At 33.0% G+C, this 19,874-nt stretch overlaps 1 protein-coding gene across 1 annotated transcript; it reads left to right on the top strand.

Annotated features, from left to right (window-relative positions):
• Positions 1-3,602: 3,602 nt before the first annotated feature.
• LOC107917339 (SKP1-like protein 14) lies at positions 3,603-4,138 on the top strand. Its single transcript, XM_016846696.2, has 2 exons — positions 3,603-3,800; positions 3,854-4,138. Exons 1-2 carry the CDS (start codon positions 3,603-3,605, stop codon positions 4,136-4,138), a joined length of 483 nt encoding a protein of 160 aa, XP_016702185.2.
• The last annotated feature ends 15,736 nt before the right edge of the window (positions 4,139-19,874 follow it).

The following is a 19,874-nucleotide window of genomic DNA, read 5'->3' as shown; positions in this document are numbered from 1 at the left end:
CAAACATATTATCACGTGTGTAATGGCATATTACCTTGCTATTTTCATATAATACTCATAAAAAATCACATCATTTTAGTTAATGAATTTATCGTCTACCATTTGAGCCAGGACTAAAATTTCAAAATTTAAAAATTATTGGGACTAAAGATGATCAAATATAGACTAAATATAACACCCCTAACCCGTCTCCGTCTTCGGATTAAGATTATGAAGTATTACAGTACAATTAAAAACATTTAATTTCAATAGAAACAATCATCCAAATTAAGTAATAACACTCAAAAACATATTTCATTTATATCATAAATACTCTTATGAGCCTTAAAAATAGTTTGAGAACATTCTTGTACTAATTTGAACTAAAACAAAAAAAATTGGAAAAATTAAAAAATTTAGAAACAAAGTTCACACTGCCGTGTGACATAGTTCAAGCCGTACGTCTTTAAAACGTGGTCATGTGGCCAACCGTGTACAACTCAAAGTATGGGACACACGACTGTGTTCAAGCCCATGTGTCCACCTGTGTGGATGTTCGAAATAGGCTCACATGGTCGTGTAGCAGGTTGTGTGCTAGACCATGTATGCATTCGAAGTTAGACCGACACGGCCGTGTCATCGACCATGTAACTCTTTGTGACCGTGTGGTTCATCTTGCAGTTAAAATTAATAGGAAACACAGCCGTGTGAAAAGGTCGTGTGTGGCACATGGCCATGTGGCAGCTCGTATCCCAAGCTGTGTGCATTCACTATGACCTCTAATGTAAGCCTAAACAACAAGCATTACTTGGACATCAAACCAAATCTTTTCCAATCATATTCACATGGTTAAAATACATTCAAACATACCAAAAATAGGCCAAAACTATTCAACCTATGTGCTTAATCAATATGCCATCACTTGGCACCACAATTCAAACACCAAAACAATTCAAAAACAATTCTATATGTCCAAACCTTAAACATACATCATACATACTAGTTAACCATTTCATTTACATTCCAATTCTACCATAAGTCACCTACTTCAAAGGCATAAATAGGTGACCAAAGAAATATATTCACATAGACATTTACAATCTAAAATCAATGACATATATACTTACAAGTAAGCTAACCATAAGCTCAAACCACATCACTTTGGCAAAATAGCATAAAAGCTCCTATTACATACCATTTATAACCATTAACCAAAATAACCAAAAACTACCAAAATGATGGATGGATAGTGTGATTGTATTTCGATGAGATTCTGAACCGATAGAGCTTTCATATGAGCTACAAGAAGAGAAAACAACTAAGTAAGCTACTAGTGCTTAGTAAGCTCGTATAATTACAAATGTAAACTTACCTACTAGGATCAACTATATACACTTGATGCATAATTTTTATTATCATTCTCATGAACTTATAATATCCTTTACACATCAAAAGTCCCAACAAGTTAGTGAGCTCAATAAGATACACACATAATAATAACATACCAAATATATCTTTCATTCATCACAAATACCATTTTGCATAACACATTCCATTCAAAGCATTAAACCATCATCTTCCATTTCAACATTCATAATCACATTACACTTCATATAATTTAACTCACATTTTAATTTATTAATACCTGTTGAACCAAATGAAACAAATGACTTTATTATGGCATAAAACATTACAAGTACACGTATTTAAAACTCACTTCAACATTCTATTCGGATAATAAACTTCAGTCCATTAATATAATACTCATAAGTTCTTATTCACATACCAAATCTTAGAACATTGATATAATAATCATTCCATCGATATCCTTTTCAATTGTTTCATCATTCTGAAGATGTCTTGATATCTTTCAACCAAGGCCTTACACAATTCCCTAGTGATGCCATAATATCTTTCAACTATGGTCTTGATCATTGAACAAAAATGGGGAGTAATGAGTGAGTGGTATTATTTTTTAGCAACAAGAACCACAAACTCAGGATTCCAATTCTCATCAATCTTGTGTGGTAATTCACTCAGTCCGATAATTTTGTACTTCTGCTTTTACATGTTTTGGATCACATTAACAAGCTTGTACTTAATGCTTACTTTAATAGAGATTGTTTGATTGAGGGAGAGATACTTAGGGGAGAATATGTAATACGATGATTTTATTTTCCCTGTGTATGCTTTTTTTTTACATTGTCAAAGGGGGAGATTGTTGACGCATTTGAAGGTAAGATGAATTCTGAGGCTGTTTTTGTGGCTAAAATAGTGACCACAACTTCAGACACTATTTCATTGCGTTACTCATCTATTTTTAGAATTGAAATATTTTAGAACAAAATCATTAAGCTGTCTGTTTTGAAGATATTTGGACAAGTTAGAGCTCAAACCATGAAGACCAATTGAGTTAAAATTAAAGTCTTGAAGATTGATTCTTGCAGTTCAAGTTTGGTTATTTGCGGTTCAAGTTTGGTTACTTGTGGAACAAGTAAAATCATTTCTATAGTTGAAGACTTTCAATTACACCAAGACTCTTATAGAATTATTATCCTATATTGATTTTGAGCTTTAGTTTATAGAAAAGTGATTAGATTATAACTCTTATGTAAGCAAAACTTAAGTAGTATATAAACTTAAGTTTTGTCTAGGTTAAAGAGATATTGAGAGTAACCGACAGATGAGTTGGAGAGAGCATAAATTTGTTCAAGTTAGGAACATGTATGTGTGCATTGTTTTTGTAAGCAATCAAGAGTCTCTTAAGTTGCAAAACTAAGCTTTAGAAGAGAAGTTTAGTGTGAGAGTGATCTAGTCTTTGTACAATGGTAAGGTTGCTAAATTAGTGAGAGCTAGCTCGGTGTTAGGAATTAATTAATTTGTTGTATTGTAAGAAAGATAGTTGATCATTCCTTTGGCAAGGCCCCATAGACATAGTCTGAGGTCAAACTGTATACACAATCTCAATATTCATTTTTACGTTTTTGCACTTTTGATTTCATGGTTGAAACTATGGCCAAAATTCCAAATGCTATTTTAACCGTAATTTCTATTTGCAATGCAAGTACCCCCACTTTCTACATACCTATTAAATATATGTTGTTATTAGTATTATTAGTTTCAAACCATATGATTCATTTGTTATTAAATGTTATTTGTAAATGAACACATATTTTAAATATATGATATTCACATGCATACATATATAATAAAATTATTAGTTATTCATAAAAGGAAAATATTCGCCATTAAAAGCTCAAGAGAAGAGTTTATTATTATATTATTTTGAAAATAAACATATATTTGTTGTTGTGATGAGTGTTTTCAAGAATTTGACAAATTCATAATTTCAAAATATTTATATAAAAGCCGCAAAGCTCGGACCGCATTGCTAGTTCATGTGAAATAGATTTGAAGTTTAAATGGTATATATAAAATTAAGGCAAATTCCATGAATTGAAATTAATAATTTGTTAATTAAATTCGAGTGTATAAATATGCATCACCTCTGAACTTTTTCTAACATTCTGAAATCTGGAATAATTTTTTTTTTTTTTAAAAGTTCATTTCTGTAAATCTTGAAATCTGTATCTAGTTTTAAACTTGAGTGGACAATGTCAGTTATGGCGACGGAGACGAATAAAATCACCCTTCTAACGGCGGATGAAGAGGAATTCGTAGTGGATGAAGCCATAGCGATGGAGTTCGGCACGGTGAAGACGTACTACGAGGACAATCCAGACTCGTGCGATGAAGCCATTCCACTCCCCAACGTGACATCCAAATACTTGGCAAAAGTGATCGAATACTACAAGTGGCATGTAGAGCATCGAGCTAGGAAAGCACCGAACCGGTAAAAATCAAATTCTTACAGTACGAAGAGGAGGAAGACGAGGAAGCGAAGGCGTTTGATGAAGCGCTGTTCAATACGCTGGACAACGAGGGAATGAAACAGATGATAATGGCGGCTAACTATCTGGATGCAAAAGATCTGCTTGAAATGCTGACGCAAGCAGTGGCGGATAGGATAAAAAATAAGAGTGTGGAATATGTTAGGAAGGTTTTCGGGATCGAGAACGATTATACGCCAGAGGAAGAGGCTGAGCTTAGGAAACAGAATGAATGGGCTTTCGAAGATTTGGATCCCGACGATAATTGATTTAGGAATGGGTTTTTACTGTTTTAACAAAATAATTACGATTATAAGCCATCATTTATGTTTTTTTTTTCTTCTTTCGGGTAAAATAAAATCATTTATCTATTCGGCCTCGTGAGTGCTTAGCTAGGACGAACTAATTTAGCAGGACATACTATCCAAATTTAAAATTATCCTCCTCACAAGTTTTTATCTCCTTTTAATAAGGTTTTATTGATTCGGAATATAAAAGTGTGAACAAAACTCGATTCAATTCAAAAATTTCGATAAAAATTTTAAATTTTAAATTAAATAGATCAAGTTAATTAAATTATTCGAATCAATTCGAAGAATCATCTCCTTTTAATAAGGTTTTATTGATTCGGAATACAAAAGTGTGAACAAAACTCGATTCAATTCAAAAATTTTGATAAAAATTTTAAATTTTGAATTAAATAGATCAAGTTAATTAAATTATTCGAATCAATTCGAAGAAAAAAATTAAATTTCAAATACTCACCCCTAGCAATGAATGCATCTTATAGAAAGAGTACCACTTAAACTTCATTTTGCAAAGTATGCTCATTTATGTTTGAGGATGTTAGTTTGAATTTATGAAGGCATATATGTTGATGGTACCTATCAATATTTAAATAGGACAATCCCAATATTATACAATCACGATAACACATAATGGGTTAGGTCAGACTGTGACAATTTTGTATTTTAATATGATATGTTTTATTAAGAACTAGATTTAATATATTGCATAATGGTAAGTTTAACTCTTAAAGTTTATCCCTTATCTTACTTTGATTTTAATTCTTTTCTTCTTTCGATCACTTTGATCCTTAAGTTCTAAAATTTAGTTAAATTACTCTTTTATTTACGAAAAAACTAGTTAATCTATTAAAATTTAGCCATTAATATTTATCTTTTTTTTCATTTTGGTCCTAATTCTTTTTTGTCATTTTGGCTCTCAACCTTCAAATTTTAAACAAATTGCTTTTATTTGGTTGGAAAAGTTTATTGAAATGTTAAAATTTTAATGAAAACGACTTGGTAGCCCACAAGGCAATTCGTGTGTGCTTTAAAAAAATTCAAAAAACTTCATAAAAATTAGGTAAACTAAACTAGTAGTCACCCAACTATCAATGAATTTCTTTTTTGGTCACCTAACTATAAAAAGTTACAAAATGATCTCCCAACTACTAGTAAATTCCTTTTTTAGCCACCAACTATGAAAAGTTACAAAATAGTTATCCAATGGTCACCAACCCGCTAATGGTGGCAACTTTTAAAATTGGAATGATAGCAACTTTAACCCTCAATTTTGTCACATCCAAAAATTGGGCCTAAAAGTTTCGGTTTAGTAAATCGGGTTTAGTTGGTTTGGGCCGAAATTAGTTCTCGATACCAACTACTTCAGTGAGGTTCAGAAAATATTTTGCTAACGGGTTTCAAAAGAGAAATGAATTTTGAAAAGTGATTTAGAGGACTAAATTGTAAAAAGGGAAAAATTAGAAATATTCCTAAAGTTATTATACCTTTTTTTAAATCAACCTATTTTTCCTCGAACAAAAGACAGACACTCAGGTACTCTCCTTCAAACTCTTGCAATGACTTGAACATCCTTCACTCACCCAAACACTTTGATAGCCTATAAAATCAAACTCTTTCATTATAATTTTACTCATCTTTTAAACAACAAAAACTCTTTCAAAGTTTTCAAGAGCCTTCATCGATTTTCACGCCTGTTTCTATTGGGTTTTTATAACAAGCGAACACCAGGTCACCATTCCCTAGTGCGAAGTAAGGTTATGTTCTGCTTAGTATTTCTGGCGAGATCTAGCTTTTTGAAAACATGTTTTAAACTCATTGAAACAAAGTTCATGTTTTAATTAAAATTGAGGTCATCAATGGTGGAATCTGGATTTTTGAATTAATCTGCTCTTTTAAAGATATTTCCAACTTGTTCTAAAGAGTTTAGAAGTTGAGAACTTATAGCAAGCTATAAGAACAAGTCAATCTAATAGGTTTGCCAAACTGGCAAAGTATAGGTTTAAGCAAGCTAGGCTTATTTCTATGTTTTATTTGATTTTCAATGTGTTTAACATATATGTATTGTGTGGATTATATGTGTGAAATTGTGAACCCAAAAAAACCATCAACAAGCAAAGCAAAGGACAAGGAGAAGCTGGTATACAATTCTGCGAACTTGACAGGTGAGTGTTTTGAGCTCGCCATTAGTATGTGTAAACCATAGTTTTATGGTGAGTTCGCCAAGTGTAAGTTATATGTGTTTGCGACAAGTATGAATATGAATGGATTATGATATGTGAAAGCATGCTTTGTCCATTGCGAGCTATATATGGCACGTAATTGAGTAAGTATGATATGAACTGCTTATACATTTATATTTGACTAATATGAACTGCTTATACATTTATATTTGACTTTGTGATCTCTGAAACAATTGGATATCATTGGCATGCCATAGGATTTGTGAGTACTCACCTATATGCTTTGTGATTTGGGCATTGAGGCCCTAAGGATATATAGGGTGTGAATGGAGAGTGTTTAGCTTTATACTACACTTATGGGATATGTGGGGTGTGTTTGGAGAGTGTTTAATTTTATGCTACACTTATGGAGAAATAAATGAATCTTTGAGTTTCGGGGTATGGTGGAGATCTTCCTACCCAATGTGTGGTTTTTAAGTCCACTTTTATGTTTCAAGTCGTCAAAGAAATATTTATATGCAAACTGTTTATATGCAAACCCATATATGTATGGGAGATAAATGTATGAATGTAATGGTGAACTCATTGTGTGACTTATGTTTTGTATATGCTATATGGTTCTTTGGAACATTCATCGAGCTTGCAAGAGTTCACACTGTAACCCCCTTAACTCGTAACCATCATCGGATTAAGGTTATGAGGCATTACCAGACAGACAGAACATTTCAGACCAATTCAGAATCACAGATATCACATAACATTAATACATAGGAAATCATCTACAATCCATCTCTTATGAAGGTCTACGAGACCTAAAACATATTTTTAAGGACAGTCGGGACTAAACGGAACACATTCATAAATTTCAGAACTCAGAAAATTTTTTAATTCTGTTGAGGTCACATGCCCGTGTAACCAGGCCGTGTGCCTCACTCGAGAACCAGACATGCCCATGTGAACTAGTCGTGCCAAAACAAGGTATACATACTGACTTTCACCCACGGCCAACAGACACGCCCGTGTGCTATGGCCGTGTGATACTTAGCTAGCTACTGACTTAAACCCATGGCCATATGACACGCCCATGTGTCATAACCATGTGGTCTTAGGAGGTTACTGCTTTGCATATACAGCCACAAGGCAAGCCCGTGTGCCCTGGCCGTGTGGCACAATGCAGGCTTGGTTTAAGCCAAATCGCCACCCCTTTTTGGGTCATTCCTACAAGCAACATTAAACAACATTTATTCCATAATTTTCAGCCAATTCTATGCTCAAAACATGCTTTACTATAATTAAATCATCATCATTCAATAACTTATTCAAATACATACCAAAACTAAGCACAAAGATATCATTTGCTAGCCAACTCTCATGGCATAACATATATACATATCAAAACTTAAATACATAGACATTCCAGCCTATACATGCCATACTTAAAATATTTACACTTTCAAAAGTACCAAAATGAGTTCGATAGTGTGGTGAGAATCCTCGACTATCCCCGAGCCTTCAGTAGCTACGATAACTGTAAAACAGACAGAAACCACACAGAGTAACCTATAAAGAGTTTAGTAAGCCAAATACAATTGGTTTAACTATTAAATCATATAAAGTAAAAATCAACAGGAAGAATTCATAATCATTTCACAGAATAGTTCATGAGCCTAACCATGCTCATTTGCTTGTATACATGTCATATTTCATTTCCATGATTTCATACATACTTCGCTTTCATTATTTCACATAAACAGAGTCTTTCATATTCAAAAATTTAGTACGATACAAACGTACATGTATAGATTATACATTTATATATTCATTTCCATATCTCGTATTCTATCATCAGACGGTTCTAAAATGATACAGAAACTCATAAACGGGTACAATGCCGACGTCCCGGACATGGTCTTACATGTAATTCAGTATTGATGCCTTTGTTCCAAACAGGGTCTTACACGAAATCAGATTTGATGCCTATGTTCCAGACATGGTCTTACACGTAAATCTTAAATCAAGGCCTATGTCCCATCCACGGTCTTACACGATATCTTAGATCAATGTCAACGTTCTTTTAGAAACATACAGAGCTTTTTAGATACTAGCATATTATCGGAGTTTACATCGAAATTTATTCATCAGGCTCTCAAGGCCGTCCAATACAGATTACAGTTTATATGCACAGAATTTAGTCAATTTAACACGTAATTGTAATTTGACTTACCTCATACGAATTTCGGACGGAAACGAGTCGACTATTCAACTATTTCAGACTTCCCTCGATATAAGTCCAATTTTCTTTGTTCTTGATCTATTACAATTAAAATTCAACCATTAAATCATTCATTTCATTCAAAATAATCCATGAACACATATTTAGGGCACTTTGCATTTTAACCCATACATTTTCACACTTTGACAATTTAGTCCATTTTTTACAAAATCACAAATATGCAAAATTCACCAAGACTATAGCTTGTCTGAATATACATAGCTTCCATACAAGCCCAAATAACATATTTAATTCACAATTTAGTCCTTCAAAACATCATTTTCACAAATTAGCCCAAATAGCTCTATTCCATCAAAAATTCAAGAACAAAGTATGATAATTTCACATATATCTTTCATAATCCATATAAAAACATTACAAAGCTCATATAATCGTCAATGGCACATTTCATAACCTTCAACAGAAATAGAAATTCAGACATGGCTTTTGAAGAACACGAAGCAACGATCACGGAAACGTAGAAATTATCAAAAACAGACAAAAATTCATGCCTTAATCAAGGATTAAGCTAGCCGAAACCTAGCTTGATCTTTTCTATTCTTTTTATTTCAAATAATCGGCCAACAAAGGTGAAAATGCCTAGCCATTTTATGTTTTCTTTATTATAAAACATATTATTACACAAATGACTATTTTAACCTTAACTATTTCATTTTAAAATCCACCAACTAATGTCCATATTTTTCCACCATTAAAACAAATGGTAAATTTGACATGCAAGGACCCTCACTTAAATAAGCCAAATCAAATTGGTACTTTTAACATCTAGCACACAACTTTTACACTTTACGCGATTAGGTCTTTTTTTTTGCAAATTAAACATAGAAATAAACTAATTAAATCACAGAAACTTCGCAGATATAAATTCACATATCACAGACACAAAAAATAGTATTAAAATATTTTTCAGAATTGGTTACGTGGTCTCGAAACCACTGTTCCGACTAGGGTCTAAATCGGACTGTTACACACACACTCTTTACTAAACATTGCAGATAGTTAGATCGCACGATGTGTAGCGACAAAGCAAGTGATCCAAGCGAGACATAAACACTGAATAAGTGGTACAAACGAACTCTGAACTTAAAGGCAATGTGGGATTCTGCTTGGGGTTAGAGATATCTTTCTATTTGTTAACTTTGTTGGTTGCTTTAAGACTTAGTTATTTATGTTTTTCAAGCTTGCAAACCAATAAAACTATATATATGTCTGAATGTTAAGTATGTTAATTCCTTGTCAGTATGAATATAATTTGAAGCCATGTTTAATGTTTTCTTAATTTACGAGTTCATGTTTAAGTATTTAATTTCTAATAAGAGGGTTTACCATTAGTTAGAGCCTAAGATAATCAAAATTGACTAATTTATATAGAGTTCGCCAAAGTTGCTGCGAAGTGACAAAGTTTTTGAACTGTGCAATATGTGAACCCTAACATTTAACGAACTGCTACCTACGAGCCCTTAATAATTTACAATATGCGGAATAGAAGAGACTCTACGAAACGAGTTTGCAGATTCTAAACACAAAGGGGTCATTCGCTAGACCTACCCTATTTAAGGAGACTTATTTCGCGAAAACTTAGAATCGTGAGCTATGTAAGTTGTGAGCCCTAAAATTAAGTTACTTTGCCTAAGCAGTCTTCTGCATGTTTATGTGCTCGCATGAGTTCTCCTTTTGTTTGCATGACATGTTATTGCTACATGCGAACCAAGGCCTGTGAAAGTTAAGTATTGTGAGTTTGCATGTTCCTTGTTTCATTCACATGTTATGTAACAACCCACTTATAACGACCCAAAAGTCAGTGGAGTCAAAAATGATGGTTTCGGAATACTATTTTTCGATGATAGAATCAGTTAATAGTATTTATTAATATTTACACGAATATTATAGTATTATATTGAAGTTTGGTCTAATAATTTTAGTTATTTGGAAGACAGATAAGGTACAAGAGTATTTGTCTTAAAGTCGGTGGTTTCAAAAATTGAGATATCGGGACCTCATTTTTGTAAACCAAACTCGTAAATATTTTTACTAAATATTTACGGAGTTATTTTAGAAACGAGTTGAATGATAGTTTGAAATTTTTAATTATTAGTGTTTAATTAAGTACAATGATTAACTTAAGTGGGTGATAAATTAATAATTAGTATTAAATTTCAAAATGGGATTAGAATAAAGGACTATTTAAATAAATAGTCCATTAATTTGATGAGTTTTGGTTAGTGGATAATTATGATGGAATTATATATATATGTAATATATGTTAAGTTATAATGAAAATGAAAATAGGAATAAAATAAAAGAAACAAATAGAGTAGTAAGGAAAGAAAAATGAAAGACACAAAAATTAAAGCTTCATCTCTTGCATGCCGATTTGGGGAGAAGAAAAGTTAGCACCATTCGGCCTTTAAGTGCCATTTTTGAAGCTTAATTTTGTTGGGATGATTTGATTATTTTCAATTAAATTTTATATGTAGTAGATTATGTTAGAAAATATGAACATCACATATATAATAAGGGTAATTACATATTACTATTTACTATCATGATAAGTTAGCCCAAATTAAAAGTGATCTAATTTGGTTAAAATTTTATTGGGCTTTAATTATTAAATAAAGTATGTGTCAAATATGTGTAGATACTTTAGTAATTGAGTTCTAATCAAATTCTAATTAATGATGGGCTAATTAGAATTTGATTAGAACTAATATGTCAATGTTATAAATATTAGGGTTATGGTCCCCAAATTATACACAAGATATCTTTTCTAATATCCCATCATTAGGAAAGAGAGAGCAGATATTCTCTAAATTTCTTGTGTGCTAATTTGGAAGATCAAATCCCTAAGAGCCAGTAAAACTATAAGGAATTCATGAATTCAGGTACGGTTCCGCATCTAGTTTTATTCTTGATTTATTCTTGATGATTTGACATGATAGATTCTGGTTTATTAAGTTTTATTTCAGATTTATTTTACAAACTCTAACAGATTACCCATGTGGAAATTTAGAGAAATTATGATTTTTGTGGAAGTTGCCATTGTTGAAAAACTTTAATGTTTGAAGTTGTTTGGATAGAATTAAGGGTAAATTTGTTAATTTTGTGAAGTCTAGGGACTGTTTTGGTGAATTGTTCTTTGTGCTGGAAATTTGAGTTGAATTACTAAGTTTAGTGAGTAATTAAAATATTTTGTACCATGAGTTTTGTTAGTATTAGCTTTCAAGGAGTTTAATTCTATAAATTAAATTAGCATGGTGTTAAGTTATAAAATTCAAGAATTTAGGGATTGTTAATAATTTATATGTATATTTGGTTAATTATGGAAATGAAAATTCAAGGATTAAATTGTGAATTAATTGAAAGTATGAGTTGTTTTGAACCTTGTGGAATAATTGGTTGAAATGAGACTTTCTTGATTTTAATTAAATAATATGATTTATAATTGAGGATTTAATTGTATCGAGGGTAAATGTTGAGTGCAAATAAGTAAAAATGTAATTAAATGGTAGAATGATTTGAACTTGAACATGATATGGTATTTGAATTAGTTAATAAATTAATTTACTATGTTTTGATCGTGAAACAAGTAGATTGATTGTAAATTGGGGAAAAAGAGAAGTTTTCAAAATAATCGTCTACGGTTTTAGGTAAGTTCGTAGTCCCCAAACTCAAACTTTATAAATTGTTTTAATTAATCTAGTTACTACTTGATGCCTTAATATATCCCTAATGTAATTGTTAATTAAATTGAATGGAAGTTTATGGATGTAAAAATTAATTCAATTGAATGGAGATTTATGGAATGTGAAATTATGGAATAAATTAATGTATGATTAGTAGATAATTGGAGTGGAAGTGTTATTAAATTATGAAATTTGATTTTGAGTTATGAAAAGCAAAAATTATGGACTTGCAAATGAGTAATTGACATCGTTGATTCATTTAACTAGCGCTGGGTGCAAATATCGTTGGTTTATCCAACTAAAGCTAGGTTCACTAATTATTCGTCGGTTTATCTGACTAGCGCTTGGCACAACTTTCGTCAGTTTATCTGACTAGTGCTGGGCACACATTTGTAGGTTCATCTGACTAGCGCTGGGCGCAAATATCGTTGGTTTATCCAACTAGAGCTGGGCTCACTAATTATTCGTCGGTTTATCCAACTAGCACTGGGCGCAACCTCTATCAATTTATCTAATTAGTGCTGGGAACACATTTTTCGGTTTATCTAACTAGCGCTGGGGCAAACTCTTTTGCGATTATCCACTAGGCACCGGGTGCCGTGTATCAATTGGACTATACAGCAAGGTTTTATGAATCGTCTAAGGAGGATGGTTATAGGTATTACTAAAGAATATTATATTTACTTATGTATATACATTTATTCATTAGAAGATATGATATATTCTTGAGTTAGATTATTAAAGTTGTGAAATAAATTCAAATGCTTTATATATACTTGTGGTTATTCGAATAAGTGAAGTTGCTTAATGTGTGTAACACACCAAACCGGTATGGACGTTATGGCTGAATCTAGCGATGTCACATGATAGTGCTTTTGAAATCATATCGTTGCTATCACCTCATTTCTCGTTTTAAAGCACTACATTATCTTAACACTGGTTTTCAAATTGCCTCACCTATTTAGTTTATCATCTTCAAAACATTAACCTACGCGGAAGCTTTCGAACTGTTGAGTAGTCGTGAATATTTTGATAAAATGTTTGTTTATTTTGAAAACTCGAGTTTTCCTACTACTAGCAGTAAAAACCATAAAATGTTGCAAATCCCAAATTTAACCAAAAACCCGTAAGGGCCATAATTACATCAAAATTCCCCAAAAAAAATTAAAACCATAATTAGCATAAAACCATAAATTTATCGTAAGGAGAAGCAGTAGTCACCATTGAGTCCTCTGTTGCACCGATCCGTCTAATGTTGGGGATTACCTAAACAGGTTAAACAGAAAAGGGTGAGTTTTCGCAAACTCAATGTGTAATCCCCACAGAAAATATACACATAGCACAATATCTGAAATCAGTCATGTATTTATAAATAGTTCGGGCCTAAGCCTTTTATAGAATCGGTGTGGAGTTTAGCCCACTCAAATACAAAATCTGATACGAATTAGGGCCTTAACCCATCTCAGATATAACATGCAGAACACAACAGAATAACAGAGTCCTACCCACCAGCCTCTACACACCAATTCCGTCCAACCCTACACACTATGTGAGGATAAAATCGACCCACCCATCCCTACACACCATGCTGAATCGCAATACAGCACATAATCAGATAATTGTAGCTGAGCTGCCAGATATCGGGCTTAAGCGCCTTTCAGAATACTTCCTCCAAAACATCAACCCAACCCCGATGCAATGCAACATACAAATTTGACATGCTAATATGCAATTTATCAGATCATACAATCAATTCAGATATCACAGTTCATGCTCAGTACAAAAATCAAACAGTCAGAATACTTATTTAGGGTCTAAGGAGCGCTTACCGACCTTACAGTAGGTTCACAATCGACTTGGGCAACCCGTGCAACCTATCCAAACTTTTCAGAAAAATGGGCTCACATGCCTATGTTGTCTGCCCGTGTGGGCCACACGGTCTAAATTGACCTTGCACGCCAGTGTGGCCCACACGCCCAATTGGTCGAGCCCGTGTGTCGCACACGGCCTTACCTGGCCATCACACGGTCATGTTCTTTGTGCACGGCCTGGCCTCGTCAATCACACAGCTGTATACTACCACACGGGCGACCACATGCCCGTGTGGTATCGACAGAATCATTTTTCGGCTTTTGCTATTTCTTCTTTTCTGTGTTTTTGGGTACACACCTGAATTCAATTTGCTACAAAAATCGTCCCGAGCATTCCTAGGCCTAAAATTGAGATATCCCTCATCAGTTTAACAGATTTATTAGCGAATTCAGATAACGAAATTAAGCAGAGACTAGACTTACTGCCGACAAAGGTCCTTCACAAACACCATTAACACCCACGATACAAAAATCACTGCTCAGAACCTCATCTAACGCCTTCAATAGCAGAAGAATACGTTACTATATAGATTCTTAAAGTTCAACAACAAAGATTACAAAGGAAACTTACCGAACTATCGTCTAAATTTTGTACAAAGAACCGTTGAATAGACAGAAAGAAAATTGAGATGGGGAGAACAATATAGCAGGAAAATTTCAATAGAGGAACGGAAAAAAAAGAGTAGCTTTTGAAAAATAGGGAAAAATATAAGGCTAACGTCAGAAACAACACAAAAGATATGGAGAGCCGAAATTTTCATAGGAAACAATCAGGAAAGAAAAATTCTCATGACTCCCACTAACCACAATTCATTGGTTTTCTCTCCACTAAACCCACTACTCAGTTTTTCAGTAAAACTCAAACTCTAGCTGAATATTGCAGCAAAAATACTAACCCTTGCCAAAACAGATAATCGAACACAGGACCCCCAACACTCTAACACTCCACTTAACCACCAGACTAGCAGGCCCATTCTAATATGTTTTTACAAACAAGCAAATATAAGCCTATCCAGTTAAGGCTTTATTCATAAAAATGCAAAAATTTACCCAAGTTGTAGCTTGAACCTAAGACCTCCCAAACACACCTAGAACACATAACCACTGAAGTAGATACACAATTGTATCACTCATGCACAAAAACACATTTTCAAAACTTAGGCCATTACAATGTGAATTGGGTTATGCCATAGTATAAGTAAATTGTTGATTAATCTATGCAAAGTTATTTGTATAACAAGTGATGTGAATTAAGAGATATGTTCAACCCAACTAAAGGTGAATACTTGTGAAAATTGAGTATAGCATGAAATAAGGTGATGAAATCATGAAATTAAAATGGTGATATCTTGTAATTGTATGTTTAGATAGTAGTATGATGATATAATTCAATTTGAGCATTCATGCATCATATCATGTCTTAAAATGTTCAGATTATAGAAATATCACCGAGTTTTACTCAGCATGTAGTTTTGTTTTCCATGTGCAAGTTAGGTACTTTCTTTGATTATCGACTAACATCCAACAACAATTCCAATCTCAAGTGTGGTTGTTAGTCGTTTTGTGAATGTGATATAAATTGAGTTATAAGTATATGTTTATGTTTGAAGCTAAATGTTAGTATGTGTTTTGACCAAAGGCTTGATGTGTATGAAACTTAAAGCTTGATGTCTTAAGTAGCTTTAGGTTAGGCTAAATTGAGTGATTTTGGCATACTTTAAAAATTTTTTTGGATGATACATTGTTGATATGTTTTGATGATATAAAATGTGGTACCAATGAGGGTACATTAGTTAGGCACTTAAGATGATTGTTTTGGCATGTTTTGAATATGTTTAATCATATTTTGAATAGGTTAAATGATTGGTATTTGAATTGTTTAAAGCCCAAGTAATCTTGAAATGGTAAATTTATTGTTTAAGGTACATTTTAGGTCCACACGGCCAGAGACACGGGCGTGTGACTTAGCCGTGTGAGACCCACAGCTTGGTGGTTGTGTCACCTATTGAATGCTTAAGGTGCAAGTTAGTGAGTTGCACGGGTGAGGGCACGAGCTGGGACACAGCTGTGTGTCCTTAGTTTGAAGGTTGCACAGCTTGAGATTTTTCTTAATTTTTCCTAGGCTTTCTAAATGAGTTCAAATTGGTCCCGTTTTGTTTCTAAAATATTTTTAGGGCCTCGAGGGCTCGATTCAGGGACGATATGTGTATGTAGAAATGGTTTAAATTGCGTTTATGATTTTAAAATGAAATTAATTATAAATGTTTCAATTGTATGGTAATGCTCTAACCCTATTCCTACGACAGATATGGGTTAGGGGTATTACACCACCAGACAAAGTCTCTATATCTAGTTACTTTTTATAGTGCTATGGTACTTGACGTAGTTTCTGAGTAAGAAAAGTATAAATTTTTAACTAAGTGTAAGAATCTTATGGATGCACCATTTGACGAATTTTGTTTCTTGGAGTGGTCTAAGATGTGGCAAACTCTTCTATTGAGTATACGCCATCTCAGATGTTTAGGCAAATGAGGCTAGTTATAGTTAATAGATTTGTTTATTATTTTTATTAAGGCAATTTAATTAGCCTAATAAGAACTGGTTAGAATTGAACTAAGTTAAGTAGTTGATAAGACCTAAATGATGATAAGCACACTTAATCACGGGAATCAAAGGTGTTAGTGGAATAAACTGGTCTTTCCACTAAACCTTGTCTTTGTGATTAGGTATAAAAGGATAATAGTCACTTCACATGTAATCTTTACATTTTCTTGCTTTCATCTTCTTCCTGATTTTCTATGCTCTCTCTAAAACTTAAAGTCCAAAAACCTATCTGAAAGTTGCGTTCGCTGTACTCAGCCAACTCTTTCATTATTTTCTTTTAAGCTTCCTGGTAAATATGATGAGCCTATGTTATTGTCATGGTTATTTACGTGCTTTTAGCTCTGCATGTTTAAGTGTTAGATCATTATGTAAAGGAAGAAACTTTAGGATTCTAGGTTAAATGTAATTTTTCTTGCATGCATGTTTGGATTCAGTGGTGTAGGGACCTGATAAGTTTAAATTATTTATATTTTAGCTCAAGATGCTCTTAAAGGTCCAAGTGACAAGGGCAAAGGTCATGCTATCTAGACTTTGTTGTATATTTCTGGTAAGTTCCTTCTTACTTCCATGTGTGGGGCATTCATGTTTATGTTTTGTTAAGGTAAGTACTTACACTACAATAAGGTGCAATGTGTATATGAAGAATGGGTGTTTAGAGTTGTCATTCTGAGTCTATTACGTCAGTGTTGAAGTGTAAGGTTTATTTTTCATGTTTAAGCCACTAAATTTTGTTTCTAACAAAAAGGATATGGATTGAATCATGGAAATGATATAAAAATATATATATTCATGGTGGTGCCTTCAATGGATTGTACATTAAACTGGCAGATCGTGATACATGAAAAATGGTAGTGTAGCATCTAGTAAGGCAAATGTATATTGCAAACCAGATTGGCAGAACACGAAAAAAATGAACACCAATTAAGTGAACAATATGAATCTGACTATGGATCTGGGTACGTGGCTAACATGAAAAAAGATAGTTTGTATAGTCATATGGGCATATTGTAGATGCCAAAGGTAAAGGAAATTGGCGTATAGTCTGTCTGTGTATGGTACTCACCATCTGGAGAACTGTAATATTGTGTTTGAAACTTTGAATGGCTATGTGGTGAAATACCAATATCTATGTGATTGATGTTATCTAGAACTTATTAAGTTCTTTTGAACTTACCTAGTTTCCTTTCCTTCTCAATCTTTCTATTGAAAAAATGACATTATAACACCCCTAACTCGTATCCGTCGCCAGAATAGGATTATGGAGCATTACCAAAAACTTTTAACTTAAAACATTCAATTACAATAATTTATAAAACACATCATACTCTATTCAAACACATGCATAACGTTCCTTTTTCGAGCCTTCGAGGCCTTAGAAACACTTTAGAAACGATTTGGGGCTAAATCGAAAACATTTAGAACATTATGGCAAAGAAAGAAAAAATTCATACTATAGGGGTCACACGGCCGTGTGGGTATCCGAAGTAGGGACACACAGTCGTGTCCCAGCTCATGTCCGTACCTGTGTAACTCTCTGACTTGGGTCCAAGGTCAAGCCACACGCTCGTGTACAAATTCGTGTAACTCTTGAAATACAACTTATAAAAACCTACAGGGGATACACAGCTATGTCGCGTGACCATGTCTCACACACGACTGAGACACATGCCCGTGTCTTAGGCTGTGTGGATGAGAAACAGGTCATTTTCAAGCCATTTCATTCACCCTAAACATGTTCACACGTAAAACCATTTGTACATATTCCAAACATTCAAAAATTTATCTAAAACATGTATGATGTAGTTAAATTAAAATGACATCTATCCATACAACCAATATGCCTTAATGGCACCTCAAACACAATAATCAAATTTGCCTAAACATTTTCTAAATTTTAACCATTAATCAATCAACCAATTGAACAACTTATGTACTACATTTACCATAACATTCATATATCATTTTCGTACTCATAACCACCAATATGATCATTCGCACAACTCAATCAATACCTTAGCAACTTAGCCATATGCCAACCATAATCAAAGCTACCAAAACTAGTCATTTAAAAACTCAATGCACTATCTCATTCCATACCAAACTAACCTTTCATAGCATACCATTATATTCATCATTTCAACTACCATCATTTAAGTACTTAGATACCAAACTGACAACCATTAAAGTACCATACATACATGTCAACATAACAACTTTTTCATTACTTAAAATTGGATATTTAAAAGCCAAACATAATGGCTCATTTCATCAAACAAAGACACCTATACATTCCATTATAACCGTGACTCAAAATAATGAAAATCTACCGATATAGCCGATGGATAATGTGATGGATCTCCAACTAGCTTCCAACCCGATTGAGCTTCTGATAATCTGTAAAGTAAAGGAGAATAACTATGTAAGTAGTGAATGCTTAGTAAGTTCGAATAAACTTTAAGCATAATATTCCATTTTAATAATATACTTTATAAAATAAACATAAATCTATGCCAATGCCATAAGATTTATAAATCGATATGATCATTAACTGACAAATTAGTAAGTTCACTAATGTCATATATATTTATCATTCATATCATGATAGAATTTTATGGGACTTAATAGATAATCATCCACCTTTATATAAGATTATACACTTTTCAATTTACCCTTTTTTTATTATGTTCCCAATGCTTATCATAAGCCTAAACAACATTATCAATTCCCGACTTAGTGTATTTATGCATGTTATAATTATATTCATCCATAGCATACGTCAATTTCCACATATAATACATCATTCAAACTCATTAGTTCCTTTTTCCTCAAATTTCATTTCAACTATGAATTTACCATTTTATTGCCTTTCTTCACCCATTTCATATGCATAACATACAAGTTATAAGCATAACATCAACCATGACTACAAACTAGTGCATTTAAATATAGCTCTTTTAGAATCAACCACATAATCAACCATTGCATAAGAAATTACATACTTGGATTTATTCGACCTTTTCATGGACATAAGCACATTACCAATTGAGAACCTTTTCATGGACATAA

The sequence above is a fragment of the Gossypium hirsutum genome, chromosome A01, assembly GCF_007990345.1.
Source record: "Gossypium hirsutum isolate 1008001.06 chromosome A01, Gossypium_hirsutum_v2.1, whole genome shotgun sequence".
NCBI lineage: Eukaryota > Viridiplantae > Streptophyta > Magnoliopsida > Malvales > Malvaceae > Gossypium > Gossypium hirsutum.
Note: the sequence above shows the minus strand (reverse complement) of the source record. Positions and strands in the feature narration are given on the sequence as shown.

Excerpts from the sequence above, each read along its gene's own strand:
- LOC107917339 (XM_016846696.2), top strand. The coding sequence starts at position 3,603 with ATGGCGACGGAGACGAATAAAATCACCCTTCTAACGGCGGATGAAGAG. Across the intron at positions 3,801-3,853 it reads TCGAATACTACAAGTGGCAT|TACGAAGAGGAGGAAGACGA; the intron begins GTAGAGCATCGA and ends AAATTCTTACAG.